This window comes from Passer montanus, unplaced genomic scaffold (assembly GCF_014805655.1).
Source record: "Passer montanus isolate IOZ18808 unplaced genomic scaffold, ASM1480565v1 scaffold204, whole genome shotgun sequence".
NCBI classification, from domain to species: domain Eukaryota; kingdom Metazoa; phylum Chordata; class Aves; order Passeriformes; family Passeridae; genus Passer; species Passer montanus.
The window spans coordinates 1-22,759 of NW_024366637.1; the positions used below are offsets into that span (position 1 = coordinate 1).

At 58.9% G+C, this 22,759-nt stretch overlaps 4 protein-coding genes across 8 annotated transcripts; 2 read left to right on the plus strand and 2 right to left on the minus strand.

Annotated features, from left to right (window-relative positions):
• Positions 1-501: 501 nt before the first annotated feature.
• On the minus strand, positions 502-4,794 carry LOC120501823 (zinc finger protein 787-like). 3 transcript variants are annotated; one of them, XM_039708523.1, is made up of 5 exons: positions 4,689-4,794; positions 4,085-4,132; positions 3,402-3,458; positions 2,757-2,849; positions 502-1,914 (listed from the first exon to the last, which is right to left on the minus strand). In XM_039708523.1, the coding sequence occupies exons 4-5, from the start codon at positions 2,830-2,832 to the stop codon at positions 1,199-1,201; spliced, it is 792 nt and encodes a 263-aa protein (XP_039564457.1). In that variant the 5' UTR covers positions 2,833-2,849; positions 3,402-3,458; positions 4,085-4,132; positions 4,689-4,794; the 3' UTR covers positions 502-1,198. The 3 variants fall into 3 exon arrangements, with proteins under 3 accessions (XP_039564457.1, XP_039564458.1, XP_039564459.1); XM_039708524.1 differs by lacking the exon at positions 4,085-4,132 and having other exon boundaries at positions 4,689-4,767; XM_039708525.1 differs by lacking the exons at positions 3,402-3,458; positions 4,085-4,132 and having other exon boundaries at positions 4,689-4,751.
• Positions 4,795-5,383: 589 nt separating this feature from the next.
• RNF212B (ring finger protein 212B) lies at positions 5,384-10,024 on the plus strand. Of its 2 annotated transcripts, XM_039708522.1 has the most exons (12): positions 5,384-5,552; positions 7,111-7,259; positions 7,644-7,696; positions 7,797-7,871; positions 7,965-8,080; positions 8,379-8,427; positions 8,593-8,656; positions 8,755-8,797; positions 8,885-8,936; positions 9,011-9,059; positions 9,339-9,370; positions 9,852-10,024. In XM_039708522.1, exons 1-12 carry the CDS (start codon positions 5,410-5,412, stop codon positions 9,912-9,914), a joined length of 888 nt encoding a protein of 295 aa, XP_039564456.1. In that variant the 5' UTR covers positions 5,384-5,409; the 3' UTR covers positions 9,915-10,024. The 2 variants fall into 2 exon arrangements, with proteins under 2 accessions (XP_039564456.1, XP_039564455.1); XM_039708521.1 differs by lacking the exon at positions 9,852-10,024 and having other exon boundaries at positions 9,339-9,793.
• A 366-nt stretch (positions 10,025-10,390) lies between these two features.
• On the plus strand, positions 10,391-12,966 carry ASB8 (ankyrin repeat and SOCS box containing 8). Of its 2 annotated transcripts, none has more exons than XM_039708492.1 (3): positions 10,391-10,753; positions 11,194-11,337; positions 12,016-12,966. In XM_039708492.1, the coding sequence occupies exons 1-3, from the start codon at positions 10,610-10,612 to the stop codon at positions 12,646-12,648; spliced, it is 921 nt and encodes a 306-aa protein (XP_039564426.1). In that variant the 5' UTR covers positions 10,391-10,609; the 3' UTR covers positions 12,649-12,966. The 2 variants fall into 2 exon arrangements, with proteins under 2 accessions (XP_039564426.1, XP_039564425.1); XM_039708491.1 differs by having other exon boundaries at positions 10,393-10,748; positions 11,233-11,337.
• Positions 12,967-13,575: 609 nt separating this feature from the next.
• Positions 13,576-21,470, minus strand: PFKM (phosphofructokinase, muscle). The gene is made up of 22 exons (XM_039708487.1): positions 21,372-21,470; positions 20,536-20,609; positions 20,365-20,442; positions 19,710-19,899; positions 18,906-19,071; positions 18,784-18,828; positions 18,595-18,703; positions 18,330-18,425; positions 18,157-18,249; positions 17,936-18,061; positions 17,603-17,667; positions 17,458-17,521; positions 17,217-17,363; positions 16,469-16,539; positions 16,293-16,380; positions 15,952-16,104; positions 15,194-15,358; positions 15,029-15,090; positions 14,725-14,836; positions 14,502-14,601; positions 14,014-14,119; positions 13,576-13,921 (listed from the first exon to the last, which is right to left on the minus strand). The coding sequence occupies exons 1-22, from the start codon at positions 21,460-21,462 to the stop codon at positions 13,774-13,776; spliced, it is 2,349 nt and encodes a 782-aa protein (XP_039564421.1). The 5' UTR covers positions 21,463-21,470; the 3' UTR covers positions 13,576-13,773.
• Positions 21,471-22,759: the final 1,289 nt, after the last annotated feature.

Below are 22,759 nucleotides of genomic sequence, written 5' to 3' on the forward strand. Positions count from 1 at the left end.
TCAGGAACCTGACCTGGTGAGTTTTCTTTACCAGGGAAAAGGTCTGGTGTTCGTGTTCAGGTGCCTGTGGTCTTGAGTTGTTGCTCCTGTACTTAAACAGCCCCTCTAAAGCCCTTCTTGGTTTTGGGGTCCCCCAACCCCCTTCCAATTTGGCGCCTCCCCACCGTGCCGTCCAATGTTTGAGACCTCTTTCTTGACCCCCAGACTCCTTCTGTCACTCTTGCCAGCCTTTCAGGCTTTTTAGGATCTGCCTCTGCTCCCTTCGTATCCTTGTGCACCACTAACTCCCCCTACGGGGCCTTCTTGCCTTCCCTTGTCACGGGGTTTTTACTCTCTCCCAGGGTTCTGCCCACCCCTCTTGGGGAACTTTTGTTTCCCCCCCTCCGTTTTTGTCACTCCCTAAAACCAGTGCCCAGGTTCCCTAAAACACAACTTTATTCACAGCCCAGTCCCATCCATGCCCCCTCCCCACCCCACTGGGGGTCCTGGTGTCACTTCCCCCCCCACCCCTCCCCGAGGGTCCCCTCCCCCACATGGGTGTCCCGGTGTCACCTCCCATCCCCGCGGGTCCCACCTCTTTGTCCCTCCCCCCCTCCCCTATTTACAGCTCTGGGATGTGGTGCCGACAGGGAACAGCGAGGGGCACTGAGGGTGATACAGGGCAGGGGGTGGGCTTGGGGACATCAGCTCTGTGTCACTCTGTCCTGTCCATGTGTTCTCCCCCTTGGAGTCACAGTGTCCTGCCCTTGTCCCAGTCCAGGTGGCCCCCCACTGTGTCTCAGCTTGTTGTCACCACATTCCCTCACCTGTGTGACCCCAGCTCTGTCACCACATCCTGCCCATGAATCACTTCCTGTGTCTCCTCGCATGGTGGCACAGTCCCTGTGTCCCCCACCTGGATGTCCCATTGTCTCTGTGTCCCAGTAGGTCACCAACAGCGGACGCTGCCAGGGCATTGCCCAACTGTCCTTGCGTCCCCACGGCGGTGTCCCCTCAGGGCATGAAGAGCAGGCAGTGCCCCAACGATTCGTGTGTCCCCATGTCCTGGTGCCACTGTTCCCCTGCCCCTCAGGGCACAAAGAGCGGGCAGTGCCCACAACGGTGAAAGGACAGTGCCCCACTGTCCCTGTGCCCTCTCCACAGTGTCCTCACATTCCCTCAGGGCATGAAGAGTGGGCACTGTCCCCACATTGTCCCCTCAGGGCACGAAGAGCGGGCGGTGCCCCCGGCGGTGCCTCCTGAGCGCGGCGCTCCGGGCGAAGCTCTCCCCGCACTCCACACAGATCAGCGGCTCCTGCCCGCAGCCGCCCTCAGCCCCTGCAGACCCCTCGCCCTCGCCCCCCGCCCGAGACCCCTTCAGCGCCCTCGGGGCACCCACGGGGTGGGCGCAGCGCCGCGGCCGCGCTGCCCCCGGCCCGGCGTGGGTGCGCTGGTGCTTGATGAGGTTCTTGCTCTGCGTGAAGCTCTTGCCGCACTCGGCGCAACCATACGGGCGCTCCCCGGTGTGAATGCGCTGGTGCTGGATAAGGTTGGAGCTCCAGGAGAAGCTCTTGCCGCAGTGGCCGCACCTGTACGGCTTCTCCCCGGTGTGAGTGCGGCGGTGCTGCACCAGGTGCGAGTTCTGCGAGAAGCTCTTGCCACACTCGCCGCAGGTGCTGGGCCGCTCGCCCGTGTGCGTGCGTTGGTGCCGCAGCAGCTTGGACCAGTGGCTGAAGCTCTTGCCACACTCGTTGCAGATGAAGGGGCGCTGGCGGCCCCCACCCCGCCGCCCCCCGCCCTCCTCGGAGCCCCCCGGGGCCGGGCCGGGTGTCCCGCGGGGCGGCGGGGGGCGCAGGGGGCTGTGTGGGATCACTGTGCGGATGATCTCATGTGGCAACACCTCGGCCTCGCCGTCGCTCACGATGCCATCATCGGCTGGGGGGACACAGGGAGGGGGTGAGAGTACAAAAGGGGCTGCACCTCCCAACCAAATGTTTGCTGTGACTCTAAGAGGGCCTGGGACTCCGACACAAATGTTTATTGTATTCCTAAAACAGGCTGGGCCCCAGAAAGGGGTTGGACCCCTGAACCAAATGTTCATTGTGACCCAAAAAGGGCTGCACCCCGACCAAATATTTGTTGTGTTCCAAAAATTGGCCAGACACCCATCCCAAATGTTCACTGGATCCCAAAAATTGGCTGGACCCCGAACCCAAGTATTTGTTGTGACCCCAGATGGGGGCACAAAAAGGGCTGTGGCCCCCTCCTGGTGTCCTGTGCACCCCAGAAAGGGGCTGCGCCCCCTTCCCAAATGCTCTCTGTGCACCAAAAAGGGGTTGTGCCCCCTCCTGAAGTGTCTGGAGCCCCCCAAAAGTACCTGAAGACCCCCAAAATTTCCCAAAACCCCTTCTTGGGGGGTCTGGCACCCCCTCAAGAGTGTTTTAAGCCCCCCTCTAATGCCTCCCCCCCCCAGTGGTGTCTGGAGACCCCCAGAAGTGCCTTGAACCCCATCCCAAATGCCTCTACCCCCTTCTAGGTGCATCTGGAGCCCCCCAAAATCTGCCTGCAGCCCCCCAGAAGTGCCCATATCCCCTTCAAGGGGTGTCTGGATGCGCCCCAAATTGCCTGCACCCCCTCCTTGGGGTGCCTGGAGCTCCCCAAATTTGCCTACAGCCCCTCCAAAAGTGTCTGGATCCCCCCAAAATCTCCTGTACCACCATTCAAGGTTACCTGGAGCCCCCCAGCTCCCCCATCCACTTTTGGGGTCCCCCTCTCACCAATGAAGACCCTCCGGACCACGTCCCCCTCGTCCGAATCCTGCAGCTCCACCACGTCTGGCTCGTCCTGCTCCATGGGGGCTCCCGCAGGGACTGTGGTGTCAAGGAGGGCCCTGAGCACCCCAAAGTGCTCCAGGACCCCCCTGAGAAGCAGAAACCCACAACCACCTCCCCCCCAATTCCAAAACAATTCCAAAGGATTGTTTGCATCTTGGTTCCTGCTGTGCCCCCCAAATTTCTCAGTGTGAGTCTAAAATCCTCCCTGTGACCCCAAATCCTTTTCTGCCCCCCTCAGTTTCCATGTACCCCACGCAAACCCTTCTGTGTTACCCCTCCAAACCCTTCAGGATGATCCCAAATTCCCATGTGCTCCCCTAAGCCTCATCTCCCCAAAAACCTCTCTGCCCCCCAACCCATCTGTTCCCCCCAAAATCTCTGTGTCCCCCCAAATCTCTTCATGCCCCCCCAAATCCCTCAGTGTAATCTCAAACTCCTCCATGTGATCCCAAATCCCTCTGTGCCCCCTCAAATATCCCTGTTCCCCCAAAAATCCTTTTGTGTCCCCCCAAATCCTTCTGTGTGACCCCAAATCCCTCTGTGTCTCCCAAATCACCCTGTACTCTCCAATTCCCCCCCGCTCCGCACCTGCTCTTTGAGGGTCTAGGGGGCTGTCGCAGCTGCTCTGGACTCAGCCCCTAAAATCTGGGGGGCGGGGGGGGCGGGAATGGAGGGATGCAGATGAGGAGGAGTCACAAGGTGGGGGGTCACCCACTGCCCCCCAAAATCACCCGGGAGCCACCAAATCACCCAGGGTGCCCCCAAATGATTCCCAGTACCCCCAAGTTTCCTTCCCCCTCTCCCTTTAATTTTGGGAATAGGGGCACAAAAGAACAACAGAGCCCCAGGAACCTTCCCCAGAATTCACCCCCCACCCCAATTCGAATACTGGGGGTGACTCCCAGGTTCTTTTCTAGGGGTCCCCACTCTCTTGCCCCCCCTTCCAAAACAGTTCATCCACAGTTCCCCCCTTCAAATCTAACATGGGATAACCCAGATTCTTTGGGGAAGTCTCCCAAATTTTTTGGAGGGGGTCCCCACTCTCATTCCCCCTCTTTCTGCCCCCCAAACCAGAGGCTGATCCCTCCTCCCAGCCCCAAATCCATCTCCCCTCCCATCCCAAATCCAAGACGGTGGTTATCCACAACTGCGGGAGGGGTCTCCCAAATTTTTCGGGGGGGTCCCTACTCTCCTTTTTCCCTCTTTTCCAAACCTAAAAAAAGGCACCTCCCCCCTCCCCTTCCATTGTCGCCCCCCTGCCATTGCCTCACCCTTCCCAAATCCAAGACCGGGGGTATCCACAATCGGGGAAGGATCTCCTAAATTTGGGGGGGGGGTAGTGTTTCCCGCTCTCCTTTTTCCTTCTTTTCTAACCCTACAAACGGCGCCTCATTTCCACCGCCCCCCCCCCGGATCCAATCCATCGTTCCCCTCTATCCCCTGGGTATCCCCAGCTGGACGGGGGGAATCTCCAAATTTTTTGGGAGGGGCGGGTGTCCCTGCTCTCTTCCCTTCCCTTTCCATCCCCAAAATCCGCCGCTCATCCACATCTCACCCGCCCCAAATCTTTTGCCATCCCTTCGCCATCGCCTCCCCATCCCAAATCCAAGCCGGGGGGTATCTCAAATTTGGGGAGGGGGTCCTCCCACGTTTTTTTAGGGAGGGTTCCCACTCTCCTTTTTCCCTCATTTCCAACCCCCCAACGGCGCCCCTCCGCCATCGCCTCCCCCATCCCAAACCCAACATCGGGGTACCCTAAATTGGAGGGATGGGGTCTCCCAAAATTTTTTTTTTTGGGGGGGGGTGTCTCCGCTCTTTCCCCTCCCCTTCCCCCCAAAAAACGGCGTTTCCCTCCCTCCGCGCTCCCCGACTCACCTCGGCGGCTCCGCGGCTCGGGAGGGGCCGGGGGCGTTCCGGAGGGCTAAGGGGGTGGCTCCGGGGGTCCCGTCGGGCTCGGGGGTGCGGGGGGGCCGTGGCGGGGGCGTCCGCCGGGCGCGAGGCGGGCGCGGGGCCGGGAACAGGAAGGTCCCGTCATCCCATTCCCCGCCGGATGCGCCGCTGGGAAAAGGGGGGGGGGAAAGGGCGGGCCCCAGCAGAGACACCCCCGAACCGCCCGGTTTTGTGTAGGGGGGAATTGTGCGAATTGCCCGAATTGTTGGCTTTTTCTTATTTTGGGAAGGAGGGGTGTTTTCCAAGCGGGAGATGGATTTGGGGGGGGTGGATTGGGTGGGTTTGGTGGGACTAAGGACAGGACGCCCCCCCAGACTTCTCCCTCCCCCCTTCCTGCTTTGTGTAACGGCAGCGACGCGTTTCCTGCCCCCCCGGGAATTAAAAATGGTTGGAATTACGCAACGAGGGCGGAGGGCTCGGCAGCGGCATCCAGGGATTCCGGGAACAGCGGGATCGGGGCTTTGGGGCGTCCCCTGCGGCCCCCCCAAATCCCTGAATAATCCCCCTGAGGGTTTTATTGGGGCGTTTCCTGCCCCCCCCTCCCCCCCCCGGGAATCAAAAATGATTTGAATTACACAATGACAGATGATGGGATAGAGATAGAGGGATTGGGGGGTAGCGGGATCGGGGTTCTGGGGTGGCCCCTATGCCCCCCAGATTCTCCCTCACGAGGGCCTGGGGATGCATTTCTGCCCCCCCCCCCCCCGCCATCCCTATAATTAAAAATGGTTGGAATTGCACAGCGAGGCTGGACGGTTCAACAGTGGCATGGAGGGATTTTGGGATCAGGTAATGGTAGGATTGCAGTTCTGGGGTGCCTCCTGCACCCTCCAAACCCTGAGCCCTTCCCCCGATATTCTGGGGGTGCTTTTCCTGCCCTCAAACACCGCCCCCCCAGTTAAAAATTGTTAAATTTATGCAACACAGCCAAAGATTTAGCGCGATTTCATGATTCTGGGAGCATGGAATAGTAGGATCAGGGTTTTCGGGTGCTCCCCCTGCACCATATCAAATCTCTGATCCCACCAATGTTCTGGAGGTGCTTTTCCTGCTGCCCCCCCACACACACCCCCCACCGAACAATAGAAATGCTTGGTATTCCACAATAAGAATCTTGACATTCTGAGATTGTGGGATTGTGGAATTGGGGTTTTGGGGTGTTTTTTCCTGCACCCCATGCCCCCAGAGACCCCCAGAGGGTTTAGGGGTGTTGGGGTGAGAGTATGGGGTCTCCATCTCCTTCCCTCTCCCCAGGCACTGGTTCCTGGAGGATGGGTAAAGGTCTGCATGGTCATACTGGGACCACTGTGTGACCCCAAAATCTTACAGTCGGACAATGTCATCACCCCCTGGCTGGTGTCCCCGAATCCATATGGTGGGACAAGGCTGCTCAGAAGGCTGCTCAGAGACCTTTTATTGATGGCATCAGCAGATCCATGTGCCCAAGTCCCAGGATTCCCATCCTGGCAACCCCATCCCCAGGGTCCTGGAATCCCTGTCCCCACCCTGGAGTCCCCATCCCAGCATCTTCATCCCAATCCCCATCACAGTGTCCCCCATCCCAACACCCCCATTCATGTGTCCCCATGCCACTCCCAGTGTCTCCACAGGCTCATCCTGGTGTCCCTGTTTCCATCCTGGTGTCTCCATCCCCATCCTGGCCCCTCATGGCATCTCCATCTTGGTGTCCTTATCCCCATCCCCATCTGCCCCCATAGGTCCAGATGCTGCTGTCCCCATCCTGATGTCCCAGTTCTGATTTCCCTGTCCCCATTCAGGTTGCCCTTTTTCCCCTCACATTTCCCACCTTTTTTTCTCTCATGTTTCCCAGTTTCCCACCTTTTTTTTTCCCTCTCTTTTCCCACCCTTCTTCCTCTCACCTTTCCTGCTGTTTTTTCCCCTCAGGTTTCCCACCCTTTTCCCCTCACATTTCCTGCCCTTTTTCTCTCTTTTGCTGCCCTTTCCCCTGCCTCAACTTTCCCACCCTTTTACCCTTCACATTTCCCACCCTTTTTCACCTCACGCTTCTGACCCTTTCCCCCTCAATTTTCCTGCCCTTTTTCGCCTCACGCTTGCCTCACATTTCCCACCCTTTCCCCCTCACATTGCCATCCCTTTTTCTCTCTTGCTGCCCTTTCTCCTGCCTCAACTTTCCCGCCCTTTTTCGCCTCACATTTCCCTCACGTTTCCAACCCTTTCCCCCTCACATTTCCCGCCCTTTTTCGCCTCACGCTTCCAGCCCTTCTCCCCTCACGTTTCCAACCCTTTCCCCCTCGCATTTCCATCCCTTTTTTCTCTCACTTTTCCCCACCCTTTTCCCTTCACCTTCCCCCTCATTCCCTCCCAGGCTCTCGCGTGTGGAGGCACCACAGGCAGCTCCTCGCCCCGGTGCCGCCATGGACTGGTTCCACTGCAGTCGCTGTTTCCGCCAGGACGGCGCCCGGTTCGCCATCACCAGCTGCGGCCACATCCTGTGCGAGGGCTGCGGGGGCACAGGTAAAACTGAGGAAAAGCCCCAATTTAAGCCCTTAAAATGCTGAGAAAGGGGGAGTTTCCTTCAATTTAGCCCCTTAAAATGAGAGGGAAAGGAGGGGTCACCTCAATTCAAGCAAATAAATAAGTGAGGGCTCTGCCCTCAATTTAGACCACTAAAATATTGGGAATAGAGGGCTTCCCCTCAATTTCTGTCTTTAAAATGAAAGGAAAAGGAGGATTTTCCCTCAATTTACACCCTTAGCATTGTGGAAATGGAGCATCCTGCCTCAATTTAAAACCCTAAAATGAGCGGAAATGGTCCATTTCCCTCAAGGAACACAATTTTTGGGACTTTTGGACATCTTTTTCTTTCACTTTTCTCACTTTTTTCTCCCCCTTCCACAGGTCCCTGCTCAGTCTGTGGCACCACCTGCCGCTACCTGCCCCTGTCCGATCAGGCCAGTGTCCCCCATGTTGTGCCCCACATCCCCTTCCCACCCTTTTCCCTTCCTGTTTCCAACCTTCTTCCCATCCTTTTGATGCCCCCGTGCCCAACAGATGCGTCCACAGGAGAAGGTTTTCTTCAAGAACCCGGTGGCCCTTGCCCTCAAGCACCTTGCCCACATCACGCAGGTGAGGAGGACACAGGTGATGGGGGATGAGGTTCCACCACTGTCCCCAACCCAACACGCTGTGGGGTACTAGGAGGTGACCCATGTCCCCCAGGTGTGGCGGTTCCAGAGAGCACAGACGCAGCTTCTGGTGGACTTGCACCGGGACAGAACTCGGCGGGTGCAGGCAGAGCTGGAGAAGGCCAGAGAGGAGTTGGGGGAGAGGAGGAGGTGAGGGGTACACCATGGTAGGGGTGTCACACCTCCATCTTGGGCTCCTCTGGGCATGTGGGTGAGGCAGCACTCCCTGGTCAACACCTTGATGAGAGTCCTCGTCCTTCTGGCCCCTTTCTTGGGAGGGTCTTACCCCCCCTTGGCTGCCACGTTTGGTGACAGCATCTTCTGCCATTTGCTGCCGTCTTGGTGAGCTTCCACCTCTTTGCTCTGCCCCCCTCAGCTGCCCTGTGGAGGGACCCCCACGCCAAATGGGGGGAATTCCCACCCTCCATTAAATCCTCCTCCTTCCCAGGGAGCTGGAGTCACTTCGCCGGGAGAATGAGGAGCTGCGCCGCATGCAGGTGGCCCCCAAAGCCCCCTTCCCTGGACCCAAACTGCCCCCCAAAGCCCCCCTGCCGCTTCCCTGGACCCCAAACTCCCCCAAAGCCCCCCTACCCCTTCCCTCACCCCCAAAACTGTCTCCCCAAACTTCACCCCACACAACTTCCCCCCAAATCTCCCCACAGCTCTCCCCAGGCTGGCGCTGGAGCAGCCGCAGCAGCACCCCGCGTCCCTCCCCCACACATTCAGGTAAGTGCCCCACAGATTTTTAGGGGCGTCCTCCACACCCTAAAACGCCTCCCCATCCCCTCCTTGCTCATAGGGGTCTTCCCAAATTTTGTTTCCAGTCACCCCCCAGCCCCGCCGGCAGCTCAGCAGTCAAGTGGTCAGGTAAGAAGTGGGGGGGCATCCTAAATTGGGATGGGGGTCCCACAATTGCACAGGGGGTCCCCCAAACCTCCTGCCTCTCTTCTGCAGCCGCTTGGCCCCACTGGACCCCCCCCAGTCCCGCAGCACACCAGGATGGCAGGTGAGACCTCCCCCCAAATGGAGGCCACCCCAAAATAGGGGGGGTTCCCAAAATGGTTTGCTCTCCCCCCACAGGCTGGCGTAGCCTACAGAAATTCAGGGACCTCTCTGGCCTCCAGTGTGGGTGAGCGACCTCAAATCCTACAGGATTTACCCCAAAATAATGCCCCGAGCCCTGCCCTTCAACTCCAATCCCCACCATCTTTCCTCTTCTTTGAAAAGGGACCCTAAAAACTCAAAAGGGCCTCAAACCCCCGTGGTGTGACCCCAAACCCCCACGGAGGGAGCCCAGAGCTCCCCAAAGCCCCTGCAGGACCCCAAGCCCTCCCAGAGAAGCCCCTCAGCGCTGACCCCAATCTGTGGGGTGACCTCAAAAACCCCTAACGCCCCTTTCCCCCCTCAGTGCCCCCCCTGGCTGGGACAAGCGAGGGACAGGTACAGGGGGCACTGGGAGGAACTGGGAGGGACTGGCGGCCTTGGGATAAACTGGGAGAAGCAGAGACGGGAATCTGGGGGGACTGGGATAAACTGGGAGGGACTGGGAGGGATATAGGGAGCTCCAGGAGGGACTGGGGAGGGGGTTCCTGGGAGGGACTGGAAGCGGGAATTGGTTACTGGGAGAGAAATTGGGTTCCTGGGAGCACTGGGAGGGGGTGTTTGGGTTACTGGGAGGGGGGGCTTGCTGATACTGGGAGGACCCCAGCTCCACCCCCTCCTTCTTGCCCCTCCCTCATCCCACCCCTTTTCCTCCTCAATCAAGACAAAACTTCCAAATGCAATACCTATTCCCCAAATTCAGAGGCCACCCTCCCCAAATTCGGTAACCCACCCACCCCCCCCAGAATTCAGTAGCCACTCCCCAAAATGCGGTGGCCACCCCCAGATTCGCTAGCCAGGACCATTCTCCTTTCTTTAGGGCCCTGCTCTGCGGCTGGCGCGGGGCGGGCGCTCCCAGTGGGATCTCAACCCACGGCCATAAAGGACAAACAGGGACCTCTGGCGGGCTCCGAGGCTCCTGGACAGGAGCTCCGGGGCTTCTCTGGAGGTGGCTGGGGGCAGAAGAAGTTAAAAAGGAATAAAAATATGCCAATTTTGGGGCCATTTTGTGTCCGTTTGTGGAGCCGGGGGGGGGGAGAGGCGTGGCCTCTACCGCGCGGGCCCCGCCCCCCGGGCGGATCGAGGGGGTGTTGTCGGTGCTGCGTTCCTATTGGTTGGTGGCTTGGTGTGGGCGTGACCTAAGGGGAAAGCGGGTTATGGGGAAAAATTGGGGAGGTTACGAGGGGGTCTATGGAGGAGGGCCTTCGTGATCTTAAGAGAGCGAGGATTGGTGGAAATCCGATGGGGGCGCGGCTTAAGGGCGCCCGGTGCTGGAGGAAAGAAACGGAGGGGGCGGGACCAGCGGGGGAGCCGGAGCCGGATTTGTGGCGAAGGGGGCGGGGCGGGTCACTTGGTGTGACGTCACTTCTGGTTAGCGGCATTTCCGCGTCCTGCTCGGCCGGCTGTGGCCGCTGCTCCGGGAGCGCACCGGGACCGGCTCGGGCCCCCCGGAACCGCCCCGGACCCCCGGAACCGCCCCGCGACCGCTCCGGAACAGCCGCGGCTCCACCTCCGCACTCTCCTGCGGCTCCCTCCCCGCCCCGGGGCCGGCGCGGGGCTCGGCGGGGCCGGCCGGGGATGCCGCGGCGCGGCCCGCGCCATGTGGTACATCATGCAGAGCATTCAGAGCAAGTACTCGCTGTCCGAGCGCCTCATCCGCACCATCGCCGCCATCCGCTCCTTCCCTCGCGACAACGTGGAGGATCTCATCGGCCGGGTGAGGCATCCCACCCCTTCCGCTGCCGGGCCGGCCTGCTCGGGTCGCCGCGGGGCTCCGGGTGCCTCTGACGGGCACTGCCGAGCTGTCCCCGGCTGTCCCGCTCCCTGCGGAGCCGCCGGGGACTCCGTGGAGCGGCTTTCGGGTCCCAAGGAGGGAAGGTCAGGGCATCTCCGGTTGGTTTAGGGACGCCAGGCTTTTCCTTCCCCCTCTGGAGCCCTGGAGCCTGGGGGGTCTCCGTGCACTGTTTGGTGACAGTGAATTGGTGAAACACAAGCGGGAGCCGGGATTAAGATCGGGGGAGCCTTTTTGGGATTTCTCTTAATTAAGCCTTTCTTGAAGGCTTGGGAAGGGCAGGGAAAGGGTGGGATTTGCTGGCCCCGAGGCGGTTCCTGCAAATCCCCGGGATTTCTGTGAATTAACCTTTTCTGAAGGGATGGAAAAGGGGGAGTTCCTGACCAGGGGGCGTTGCTGTGCTCCCCAGGGTGCCGATGTGAACTGCCTGCATGGCACCCTCAAACCCCTGCACTGTGCCTGCATGGTGGCTGATGCCGACTGCGTGGAGCTGCTGCTGCAAAAAGGAGCTGAGGTAAAGTTTTGGAAAAACCCAGAACAGGTGGAAAATTCCGAGATAAGGGGCAGGGAAGTCGGGAGGAGCTGACAAACAGCTGAGGTTACATCTGATGTGTTTAAGTTGGATTTTGGGAAAAAGTTCTTTCCCCAGAGTGTCATGGGGCACAAGCTCTGGGGACGAGGGTTTGGACAGCGCTCCCAGCATAGGGGGGGATTTTTGAGTGTCCTATGCAGGGCCAGGGCTTGGATTTTATGATCTTTGTAGATCTTTTCCAGCTCAGAATATTCCATGGGCTTCTGTCCCCTCACAAAGTGGCACCAGGGGAAGGTTCATTGTCTCAACAGGGAGGGAATTCTTGGGCTGAAATTTTGGGAGCGGAGGAATGATTGGAACCTAAATTTTCATGCTGAGCTGTTGGGGAGGTGAGGAGGGAGAATTAAAACCTAAATGTTTGCACTGAGATTTTGGGAAGGCGAGGGGGTAGGATTGGAACCTAAATTTTTGCACTGAGATTTCAGGAGACTGGGAGGGAAAAATTAAACCCTAAATTTGCTGGATTTTTTACCCCACTTTCCCCTGGCTACTGGGCTAAAACCCTTTCTGATTTTTCCCTACATTTGGGATTTGGGACCTTTGACTGCAGGATCCAGCTGGGGCCACTCCTGACCCCCAAACCTTTTTTTCCTCCCCCAGGTGAACGCCCTGGACGGCTACAACCGGACAGCCCTTCACTATGCAGCAGAAAAAGATGAAACCTGCGTGGAGATTTTATTGGAGTACGGAGCCAACCCCAACGCACTGGACGGCAACAAGGACACGCCACTGCACTGGGCGGCCTTCAAGAACAACGCCGAGTGCGTGCGGGCCCTGCTGGCCAACGGCGCCCTGGTCAACGCCCTGGACTACAACAACGACACCCCCCTGAGCTGGGCGGCCATGAAGGGCAACCTGGAGAGCGTCAGCATCCTGCTGGACTTCGGCGCCGAGGTGCGCGTGGTCAACCTGAAGGGCCAGAGCCCCATCTCGCGCCTGGTGGCGCTGCTGGTGCGGGGCTTGGGCACGGAGCGCGAGGATTCCTGCCTGGATTTGCTGCACAGAGCCACGGGACACTTTGAGCTGCGCAAGAACGGGAGCCTGCCCTGGGAGGTGGTGCGGGACCCGCAGCTGTGCCAGCGGCTGACGCTGCTGTGCTCGGCGCCGGGCACGCTGCAGGCGCTGTCGCGCTACGCCGTGCGCCGCTCGCTCGGCCTGCGCTTCCTGCCCCAGGCCGTGCAGCAGCTGCCGCTGCCCGCCTGCCTCAAGGAGTACCTGCTGCTGCTCACCTGAGGGAGGGACCGCTGCCCTTCCCCCGGATCGCCCCTCGCTCCAGGGAGAGCATCCCCGCTCACTTTGCGGCTTCCCAGGTTCCTCTCTGTGGTTTTTGTTCCCCTCGGCCGCCCAGGACCCTGCTGACCCCTCACGCTGCCTCCCTTTCCTCCCCTCGTCCCTTTCATTTTGTCCCCTCCATTTCTCCCCCTGTTCTCTCACGCTCCCTCCACTTCCTCCTCTCTGTTCCCTCTGCTTCTCTCCCTGTCCCCCCCTTTCACTCCCCTGCAATGAACAATATCCCTCTGATGGCAAATTATATTCCAGCTGTTGGATTAATCTGTTTTTCCCTTTTTTTTTGTTTTTTTTTTTTGCCTTGTGAAAGGAAGGTTTTAAAGGAAAAGTCTCCTTTGAGGAAGGACCCAAGGCAAGAAATTGTGGGTTGAGATGCAGAGTAATCTTGTGGGATGTGTTAGCTGAAAATCAAAGATCCAGGTGTTTCTCCAGCATGGAGAGTGAAGTTCTCCCTGTTTATCCATAATTTTTATGCTGTATCAAGGGTAAAACCACCTCAAAAACCAAAATTTTGCAGGGCTAGAATTCTTGTGGATGAAAGAAGTTTCTCTAAAGAGTTCCATGTGGAACTCTCCTCCCATCTCTTCAAGCTCTTTCTGAGGTTTCCCACCAGGAATTCATCCTTTGGTGTTAGTTTGGGGGGCATTTTTGGGATCTATTCCAGGATCCAATAGAAGAGCAGCTCTCCAAGGTGAAACCAAGCAGCTAAAAACTGTCATTGTTATTTTCTGGGATGAACTTGGGGATGAAAGCTCAAATTCTACCTCTTTTATCCCTCTCTGTTATGCTGGACAGGGAAATCCTGAGGATCAGGAGGGATTTGGTGTCACTGGGATCCAGGTACGCCTTTCCATGGATTCACAGAGACCTGGAGCACTTTCACAAGCACTGAATTTATTGAAACATCTCTGTTTTGTGACTTTTAACCCTAAAAACCTCAACCTCCACCATCCCTCCTCAATTTATCATGACATCACTTGGGGACCACTTCTCAAAACCCCATAAAATCCCCAGGACAATGGGAAAAGGGGATTTTGGGGTTCCTCAGGCTGGCAGTGGCTGCTGTCCCTGTCACAGGGTGGCCTCAGGGACCAGGACCTTGCGGGTCAGGTGCTCCAGGTGCGCCGTCTCTGACGTGTCCAGCTCGATGTTGTACTTGGCCAGGATTTTGAGGATGGGCCGCAGCTTCAGCCACCACTGCTCCTTGGGGATGCGGTGCCTGAGGGGACAGGAACAGGCTGGGGACATCCCCGGGGAGAGATCCCAGGCTTTGTCCCGCTTTCCTGGGGTGGGACGGGGAGGGACACGCACTCAAAATCCGTCTGCTGGCGCAGCTCGGCGATGGGCTGGAACACCAGGCTGCGCTTGCGCATCCCCAGCAGGCACGCCGAGTCCGCCGTGTTGGCAAAGATCCGGCCTGGGAGGAACACAGGAACGTTTGGGAACCTCCTGAAGGTGAGTTGGGAACACCTGGGATCCTCCAGGGACATGGGAGGGAATGTTTGGGAATCTTCAGGGATGGGAGAACACCCGGGACGGGAAGTTGGGGATGTTTGGGATCCTCCTGGAGCAGGGATTGGGAATGTTTGGGATGCTCCAGGAGGGGAAAACCCATGGGAGGGTAGGTTGGGAAAGTTTGGGACCTTCCAGAAACATGGGATGAATGGGTTATGAATGTTTAGGATCATCCAGGAGTGGGGAACATCCACCAGAATCTGCAGGAGGGCCTTTTGGGAATGGTTTGGGAATGTAGGGTCACTCTGGGGTCCCTTTGAGATCCTCCATCCAGCAACACCCACCATGCCGAGAGCACTCCTTGATCTTCCCGGTGATCCAGGCCACGGCCTTGGCGCCCATCTTGGTGCCGAAATTACGGTCAAAGGGGGTGGGGCTGCCTCCCTGCCCCAGGAGAATCCAGGATGAGCCAGTGAAATCCCTCAAATCCTGATCCCATTCCCAGGAAATCCCCTGAACACCGATCCTGTTCCTGGGGGAATTCCCAAACCCTCACCCCATTCCCACCTGCTGCATGTGCCCCAGGATGTTTTTCCGGCAGTCAAAAATTCCTTTGCCCTCCTCGGAGTAGAGGTTGTAGATGAAATCTGTGGTGTAGTTCTCATTGCAGCGCTCATTCCTACAGCAGGGACAGGATCAGGCCCAAATCCCACAATTTACCCCATCCCGAACAATTCCACTGATCCCAAACAGCAGCAGACCCCAAATCTTCCATCCCTAACCTATGACCACAGTGAGAGCCCAGTTGCCCTGATCCCAAAGCCAATCCCCACGAGGGTGACACGAGGTCCCCCCCAAAGCCAGGGCCCACCTGAGCACAAGCCCTCTCTTCACCGTGGTCTTCATCTTCTCTATCAGGTGGTCCACGTTGGCCTGCAGGGTCAGGAATGGGGGTGGGAGTGGGGTCAGGAATGGAAACCTGCTCATTCCACACCACCCTGTTGACACTGGGAACAGGGGACAGGACTGTCCCCACCTGCAGGTCACGGCTGCTAAAGGGCTCCTCGAAGATGTAGGCGGCATCGGCGCCGGCCGCCAGCCCAGCCATGGTGGCCAGGTAGCCACAGAAGCCACCCATGGTCTCGATGATGAACACGCGGCGCTTGGTGCCTGCAGCTGACTGCTTGATCAGGTCACACGTCTGCAGTGGGGGATTTAGGGTCAGGGGATTTGTGATGCCCACTGCAGACTGCTTGATCAGGTCATGTGTCTGCAATAGGGGATTTGGGGTCAGGGAAAGGGGTTTAGGGTCAGGGGATTTGTGATGCCCACTGCAGACTGCTTGATCAGGTCATGTGTCTGCAATAGGGGATTTGGGGTCAGGGAAAGGGGTTTAGGGTCAGGGGATTTGTGATGCCCACTGCAGACTGCTTGATCAGGTCATGTGTCTGCAATAGGGGATTTGGGGTCAGGAAAAGGGGTTTAAGGTCAGGGGAGTTGGGGGATTTCCATCGGGGTCTCAGAGTGGTGGGAGATAGTGCTTTGGGATCAGGGGAATTTGGGACTTGCACTGGGATATCACTGTGGTGATGGTGTTTGGCATCAGGAGGGATACAGGATTTGGGTTCTCACTGTGGTGGTGTTTGGGATGAGGGGGACTTTCGGGAGGTATCTGGGGTCTCACAGTGGTGATGGTGTTTGGGACAAGGGGGACTTTGGGGAGGTATCTGGGCTCTCACGGTGGTGATGGTGTCTGGGACGAGGGGGACTTTGGGGAGGTATCTGGGCTCTCACGGTGGTGATGGTGTTGAGGGCGGTGTCGGCGCCGATGCTGAAGTCGGAGCCAGGGACGTTGTTGGAGACAGTGGCCGGCACAATGCACAGGGGGATGCAGAGCTCCTCGAAGCGTGCCCGGCCCTCCACCAGCTCCAGGCCACCTGTGAATGCCTGAGGGACAGTGGGGACATCAGGGGACAATGCAGAGAGGAGAGGAACAGTAGGGATACTGACCACACCCTGACCAGACCTGGCCCTCCACCAGCTCCAGGCCGCCTGTGAATGCGTGGGGGTTAGCAGGGAGACACTGACCCCACCCTGACCACGCCCCAGCCATGCTCTGACCACACCCCACTGACCTCAAAGCCACCGATGATGACAAGACCATGAATCCCAAATTTGCTGATGTTGGCACTGATCTCCTCAAAATATTTCTTGGGCAAAGTCCTGGGAAGGGGAAGCTCCTCTGGATGAGCCTGACCAGAGGGAGACCCCAGAGGGACCCCAAATGACCCCACATGGAGCAGGGAGTCACCTCTTGGTGCCCAGTTTGGATCCTCCCAGCCCTGTCCAGCTGCCCACAGTATTCCAGCCGATCTCCTCCACCTGGGGGGTGAAACAGGGGTTTAATGGGGTGGGAGAAGGATCTGGGGTCACACTGGCTCCCCTCAGCCCTATCAGTGACATTGGGGTCACACGATGTCCCCACAGCCCTCTCAGGAGGTCACACAATGTGCCCTGGCTTGGGGACAGCAGCAGATCACACCCACAGCAGGGCTGGGGTTTGGACAGGGATTAAACACCCCCATTCTGAGGAATTCCTGAGGAATCTCCATCTCTGCAGTGCTACAACTGCTCCTTCCCAGGCCCTTTTCTTGCACCCTTTTCCCACAGGGATGTCCCCATCCCAAAATCCAACCCCTCAAATCTATAATGCACTTCCCAAACTTTTCCTAGCCTATTTTTCCACTGGGACCTCCCCATTCCAAAACCCAACCCTTCAAATCCGTCTCCAGTCCCTCAAACCCATCCTACAGTTCCCATCCCCTTTTCCCTATAGGAGTCTCACCATCTCAAAATGCAGCCCTTCAAATCCGTCATGCCCTGGCCACCCCTTTATTCCATAGGGATCTCCCCATCCCAACTCCTTTCCCCCACAGGACCCTCACCATCCCGAATGCCAGCCCCTCAAACCCATTCCAAACCCCATTCCCTGTAGGAATCTCCCCATCCCTGACCCTTTCGTGCCCCTTTTCCCACCCCATTCCCCTCTGGACCCTCACCATGCCAAAGGCCAGCCCCTCGAAGCCATCGTGCACCGCGAGCATCCGGTGGCCATGGATGAGGCCGATCCTCACGGTCGCGCGCACGGCCGCGTTCATCCCCGCCGCCGGAGCGCCCACGTTCAGCACGGCCACCGTGTACCCGCTCTGGGGACAGGGACATGGGGCTTGGGGTAACCTGGGATGGAATTGGGGTGTCCCGCATCGGGCCCCTCCCCGTGCCCTCCCCAGTGCCCCCTACCTTGGTGGCAGGCGGGCGGATGTGAGCCAGCAGCTTGTAGACATTCCAGTTGTTCTGAAAGCTCCTAAAAATCGGGGAAGTTGGGTTTTGAGACGTTTGGAGGACATTGGGGTTGCAGGGATAGGGACATAGAGGTGCCACCCACCGGCCCCGCAGCTTCACCGCGTCCTCGAAGCGTCCCTCGTTCATGGCTGTGGTGACGTCCTTGGTCTGAGGGCACAGAGGGGAATTGGGGTGGGATCTGTCCCTGGGGTGGGATTGAGGGGGGATTGGCGTGTCCTGGGGTGGGATCAGGGTGTCCTGGGTAGGATTGGAGTGTTTTGGATGGGATTGGGGTGGAATGGGGTGTCCTGGGGTGGGGTCCTCCCTGGGGCAGGCTTGGGGACACTCCCTGGAGGGTTTGGGGACATCTCAGCTGTGGGAACCATCTCTGGACTGGGTCTGGGGCCACTGCCAGCGTCCCCCCATCCCTACTCACCACCTGGACACACTCCATGAGGGGCAGGCGCACGGCCTGGTTACCGGACAGACTGACCACGCAGGCTGGGGTGTCCGGTGTCCCCTCCAGCAGAGCCATCACGGCCTCCACACCCATCCTGCTGGCCTAAGGGGACATGGGGGGTGTCACCTCCCAAGGGGGGCTGTCAGTCACCACCAGGTCCCCTCATTTGGGACCAGGGTGAGGAAGGAGGTGCCCACCAGGATGCGGTCGAAGGCTGAGGGAGTCCCCCCGCGCTGGACGTGGCCCAGGATGGTCACCCTGGTGTCGTACCCCAGACGTTTCACCACCAGCTGTGGGGACACAGGAGAGCTCTGTGACTGGCCCCAAAAAGGGAGAGGACAAAGGGGGTTGTCCCCCAGTCCCTACTCACGGTTTTGATGTCGTCTGAGGTGATGGCCTTGCCGTGCTTGTCGATGGCACCCTCGGCCACAATGATGATGTTGAGCCTGGAGCCGCCGTCACGGGTCTGGGGGATCACGGGGTGGCAACAGGGATGGGGACAGGGGGAGATCATCCATCCATCCATCCATCCATCCATCCATCCATCCATCCATCCATCCATCCATCCTTCCATCCCTGTGTCCATCTCTCCCTCCTTCCCTGCCTCTATCCACCCTTGTGTCCATCCCTCCCACCTCTGCCAGCCTCCTGCATAGGTGCTCTTCCCAGTCGTCCTCGGGGGGTGACTCGGGGATGAAAACCCAATCGGCGCCGCAGGCCAGGGCTGTGATCAGTGCCAGGTACCTGAAATGGGGCCAAAACCTGCTTTTGAGCCACTTCCCTCAGTTTTTGGGGTGACAAGAACCTGTGCCACCAGGACGTACCCGCAGTGCCGCCCCATCACCTCCAGCACAAAAGTCCTCTGGTGGCTGCGGAGACAAGAAAGCGTCACCCACCCGGAATGGGAACACCAGGGGGTTGGGGACAACGAGGATGTCCTTGTCACCTCTGCGCCGTGGTGGTGATGGCGTCCACAATCTCTATGATGCGGTGCAGCGCCGAGTCGGTGCCGATGGTCATGTCGGTGCCACAGAAGTCGTTGTCGATAGAGCCCACCATGCCCACGATGTTCAGGTGGCTTGAGCGTTGCGCCTCCTCTGCCGTGATGCCACCTGGGGAGGGGGTGGGCAGGAGGTGGTCACTCAGGGGGTAGGAGGTGTCAAAGGGATTGTTTGGGGGAAAACACAGCTTTGGGTGAGAAAACCCCTTTTTTATTTTTTTGTAGGATACCTTGATTTTGGAACCAAAACTCTTTTGGAATCACAAACCTTCCCACACTCTCCTTTCCTGATGTGGGACCCCCAAAATGTCCCCTTAGAGGGAAGCAGTGCCACAAATCTCTGTTTTGGGGGAAAACCCCAAAATTTTGAGTGCCACATCCTGATTTTTTTAACCACAACCTCTTTTCCCTCTGTGTCCCCCCCTTAAAACATCTTCAACAGTGCTCTAAACCTCCATAATTAGAGGAAAAATCCAATTTTTGAGTTTCACATCCTGATTTGAAACTAAACCTTTCCACACCCCTTGTTCTCTCTGTGTCCCCCCTCCAAAATGTCCCCTTGGGGAGCAAAGGTGTCCTAAACCTCCATCATTAGGGAAGAACCCCACATTTTTTGTGCGAAAACCCAAATTTTTCTGTGCTTTTTGAATCCAAACCTTTCTCTTTTGACCTCAACCCTTTCCCTCTGCCCCCCTCCCTCTCCCTCACCCCAGGGTGGTTTCAGGGCTCCCCCAGTGTCCCCCCCCATACCAGTTTTGAGCAGCTCTGCCAGGAGCCCGCCCCACTCGGCGCGGAAGGTGTCGGCGCCGGTGAGGCTGCCGTCGCCGCCGATCACGCACAGGTTGGTGATGCCGCGCTTGACCAAGTTCCGCGCGGCACGGAGCCGCCCCTCGCGCGTGCGGAAATCCTGGCAGCGCGCGCTGCCGATCACCGTGCCGCCCTGGGGACAGCGGGGCGTGGCTGGCCTGGGGGCTGGCTGTCCATCCCTGTGTCCAGCCACCCCGCTGTCCACTCAACCCATCCGTCCCATCCCCATGTCCGTCCCTGTGTCTATCCATCCATCCCATCCCATCTCATCCCCATGTCCATCCCTCAGTCCATCCACCCCTCTGTCCACCCAACCCATCCGTCCCATCCCCATGTCCGTCCCTGTGTCTATCCACCCATCCCATCCCATCTCCATGTCCATCCCTGTGTCCGTCCCCATGTGTTGTCCTTGTGTCCACCCCTCCCTCCCCCCATCCCAGCTCTGCTTTTGGGTTATTTTCTGCTGAGCGCAGGCTCAGACTGGAACCAGTGAGGGACAAACTGGGACCAGTGAGGAGCACACCCAGTGCTCCCCCAGCCCAGGAGGGGATCCCCCAGTGTCCTCCTGTCCATGTGTCCCCCTGTCCATGTCCCTCACCAGCTGCAACATCATGGACACGCTTTCCCACGTGGCCTCCTTGATGTGGTCACCACCGTCCACCAGCCCCTGGTAGCCCTGGGGGGGACAGAGCGGACAGTGGTTCAATGACACCTTTTCCCAAATTTTCCAGTGGGGCTGTGGAATGTCGGGACTGGGGCTGACACTGACCTCGCACACGAAGAACACCTTGGCGCCGGTGTACATCCCCACGCGCACCACGGCGCGCACGGCCGCGTTCATCCCTGCGGGACACCGCGCTCGTTCCGTCACCCCCCGGTGACACCCCCAGCGCCAAGTCCCTGTCACCTCCCTGCGGCTGCCACCCCCCGGTGGACACCCCCAATCCGTCCCCCCCGTGCCCCCCCCGTCTCCCCCCTCGCAGCTGCCACCGCCTGGGTTATTTTTGCCCTGGTGACCTTTGGTGGCAGCGCCTGACATGGGTGACAAACACGGGGGGGGAGGGGACGTTATGGGGGGGCCCCCGTGGCCTGGCACCCCCCCATGTCCATCCACCCCCCCATCCTTGGGACCCCCGGAAAAATCCCAAATTTGGGGAGGAATCCTTGGAATTTTGAGCAACCCCGATTATTTTGGCTTGGTGCCAAAGTGTCACCGGTGTCAGCTTGGAGTCCCCTGCCCGAATTTTGTCACCGTTGTTCCCCCCTGCCATCGCAAAACTCCCCCCAAGCTCCACCCGACCCCATAACCCCCCCAAGGTCATTCCCAGAACCTCAATCCAGGGAAAAGCCTGAAGGTTGTGGGATCAAAGTCCTGGTTTTTACCTCCAAATGAGCGGTTTTAGGGACTTGGGGAGGATTTTTAGGGATTTGGGGGGAATTTTAGGGGGGGATTTGGGGATGGGGTTTTTGGGATCCCAGGGATTTCGGGAAACCAGGGGATCTGGGGAGTTTTGGCGGGAGGAGGGAGAAATTCGGGGGTTTTGGGGAGGATTTCTAGGGATTTTGGGTGGGGTTTGGATCTCGGGGGTTTTGGGGTGCTCTTACCCTGCGCGTCCCCCCCGGAGGTGAGGACGGCGATGGCTTTGCCGACCCCCAGGGTCTCGGCGTGCTGGGGTCCCGCGGGGCTCGGGGGCATTTTCCTGCCTGGAAAAAATCGGGAAATTCGGGCAAATCCCAAGGCGGGACGGGCGGCTCTGTCCCTCCGGGTGGCGCTGCCAGCGCAGAGTGGCACCACCGGGGACGGAGACACTGGGACAACCCCGCTGCCACCGCCGGGACACTCCCGCCCGGGGGGGCGCGGGGGGACTCCTTACTGGGAGTCCTCCTTACTGGTCCCACTCTCTATTTCCTACTGGGGCCAGGCTGGCCTTAGCGGTCCCAGTCTCCCCTTACTGGTCCCAGTTTGTCTTTATTGGACCCAGTACATACTCTCTCTGGAAGCTGCTCTGTCCTTCTTACTGGTCCCAGTCTCTGGTCCTTACTTGTGCCAGGCTGTCCTTAGTGGTCTCTGTCTGTCCTTACTGGTCCCAGTTTGTTTTCCCTGTGGGAGCTGCCCTGCTCTCCTTAATGATCCCAGTCCCCAGTCTGTCCTCACTGGTCCCAGTCCCTGCTCCCAGTGCGAGCTGCTGTGTCCTCCTTACTGGTTCCAGTTTGTCTTTACTGGTCCCAGTCTGCATTCCCTGTGGTTACTGAGCAGCCCTCCCTACTGGTGCCAGCTTGTTCTTACTGGTTCCAATCTCTAGTCCCAGTGGGAGCTGCTCTGCACTCCTTACTGGTGCCAGTTGGTCCTTACTGGTGCCGCTCTGTCCTTACTGGTTCCAGTCTGGATTCCCTGTTCATCCCAGTCTCTGTTCCCTGTGGTTGCTGATCTGCCCATCTTACTGGTGCCAGTTTATCCTCCTTACTGGTCCCAGTCCATCCTTACCAGCCCCTGTCTGTGTTCCCTGTGGGACTTGCTCTGCACTCCTCACTGGTTCCAGACTGCTTTCCTTACTGGTCCCAGCGCGCATTCCCTGCCTCTCCCAGTTCCAGCTGACTGCCGGCCCCAGTGCGGGGGCGTTACTGGTGCCAGTCCAGGGCTGTTACTGGTGCCAGTCCCCGTTCCCTGCCGGTGCCTCTGCCGGTTCCAGTTCCCCGCCGGTCCCGGTCCGGGGGCGTTACCGGTCCGGGTCGCTGCTCCCGGTGGGATCTGCTCTGCTCTCCTTACTGGTCCCAGCCCCCGTTCCCCGCCGCTGCCTCTCCCGGTCCCGTTCAGTGCCGGTGCCGGTCCGCGGGCGTTAGCGGTGCCCCCCCGGGGCCGTTACCGGCGCCGGTCTCCTCTGCCCCCGGGAGCACTGACCTGCGGAGCGCCGCCGGCCCGGCCCGGGCGGGAGGAAGGCGAGGAGGAGGAGGAGGAGGAGCGCGGCCAAGGAGAGCGCGGCCGGGGCCACGAA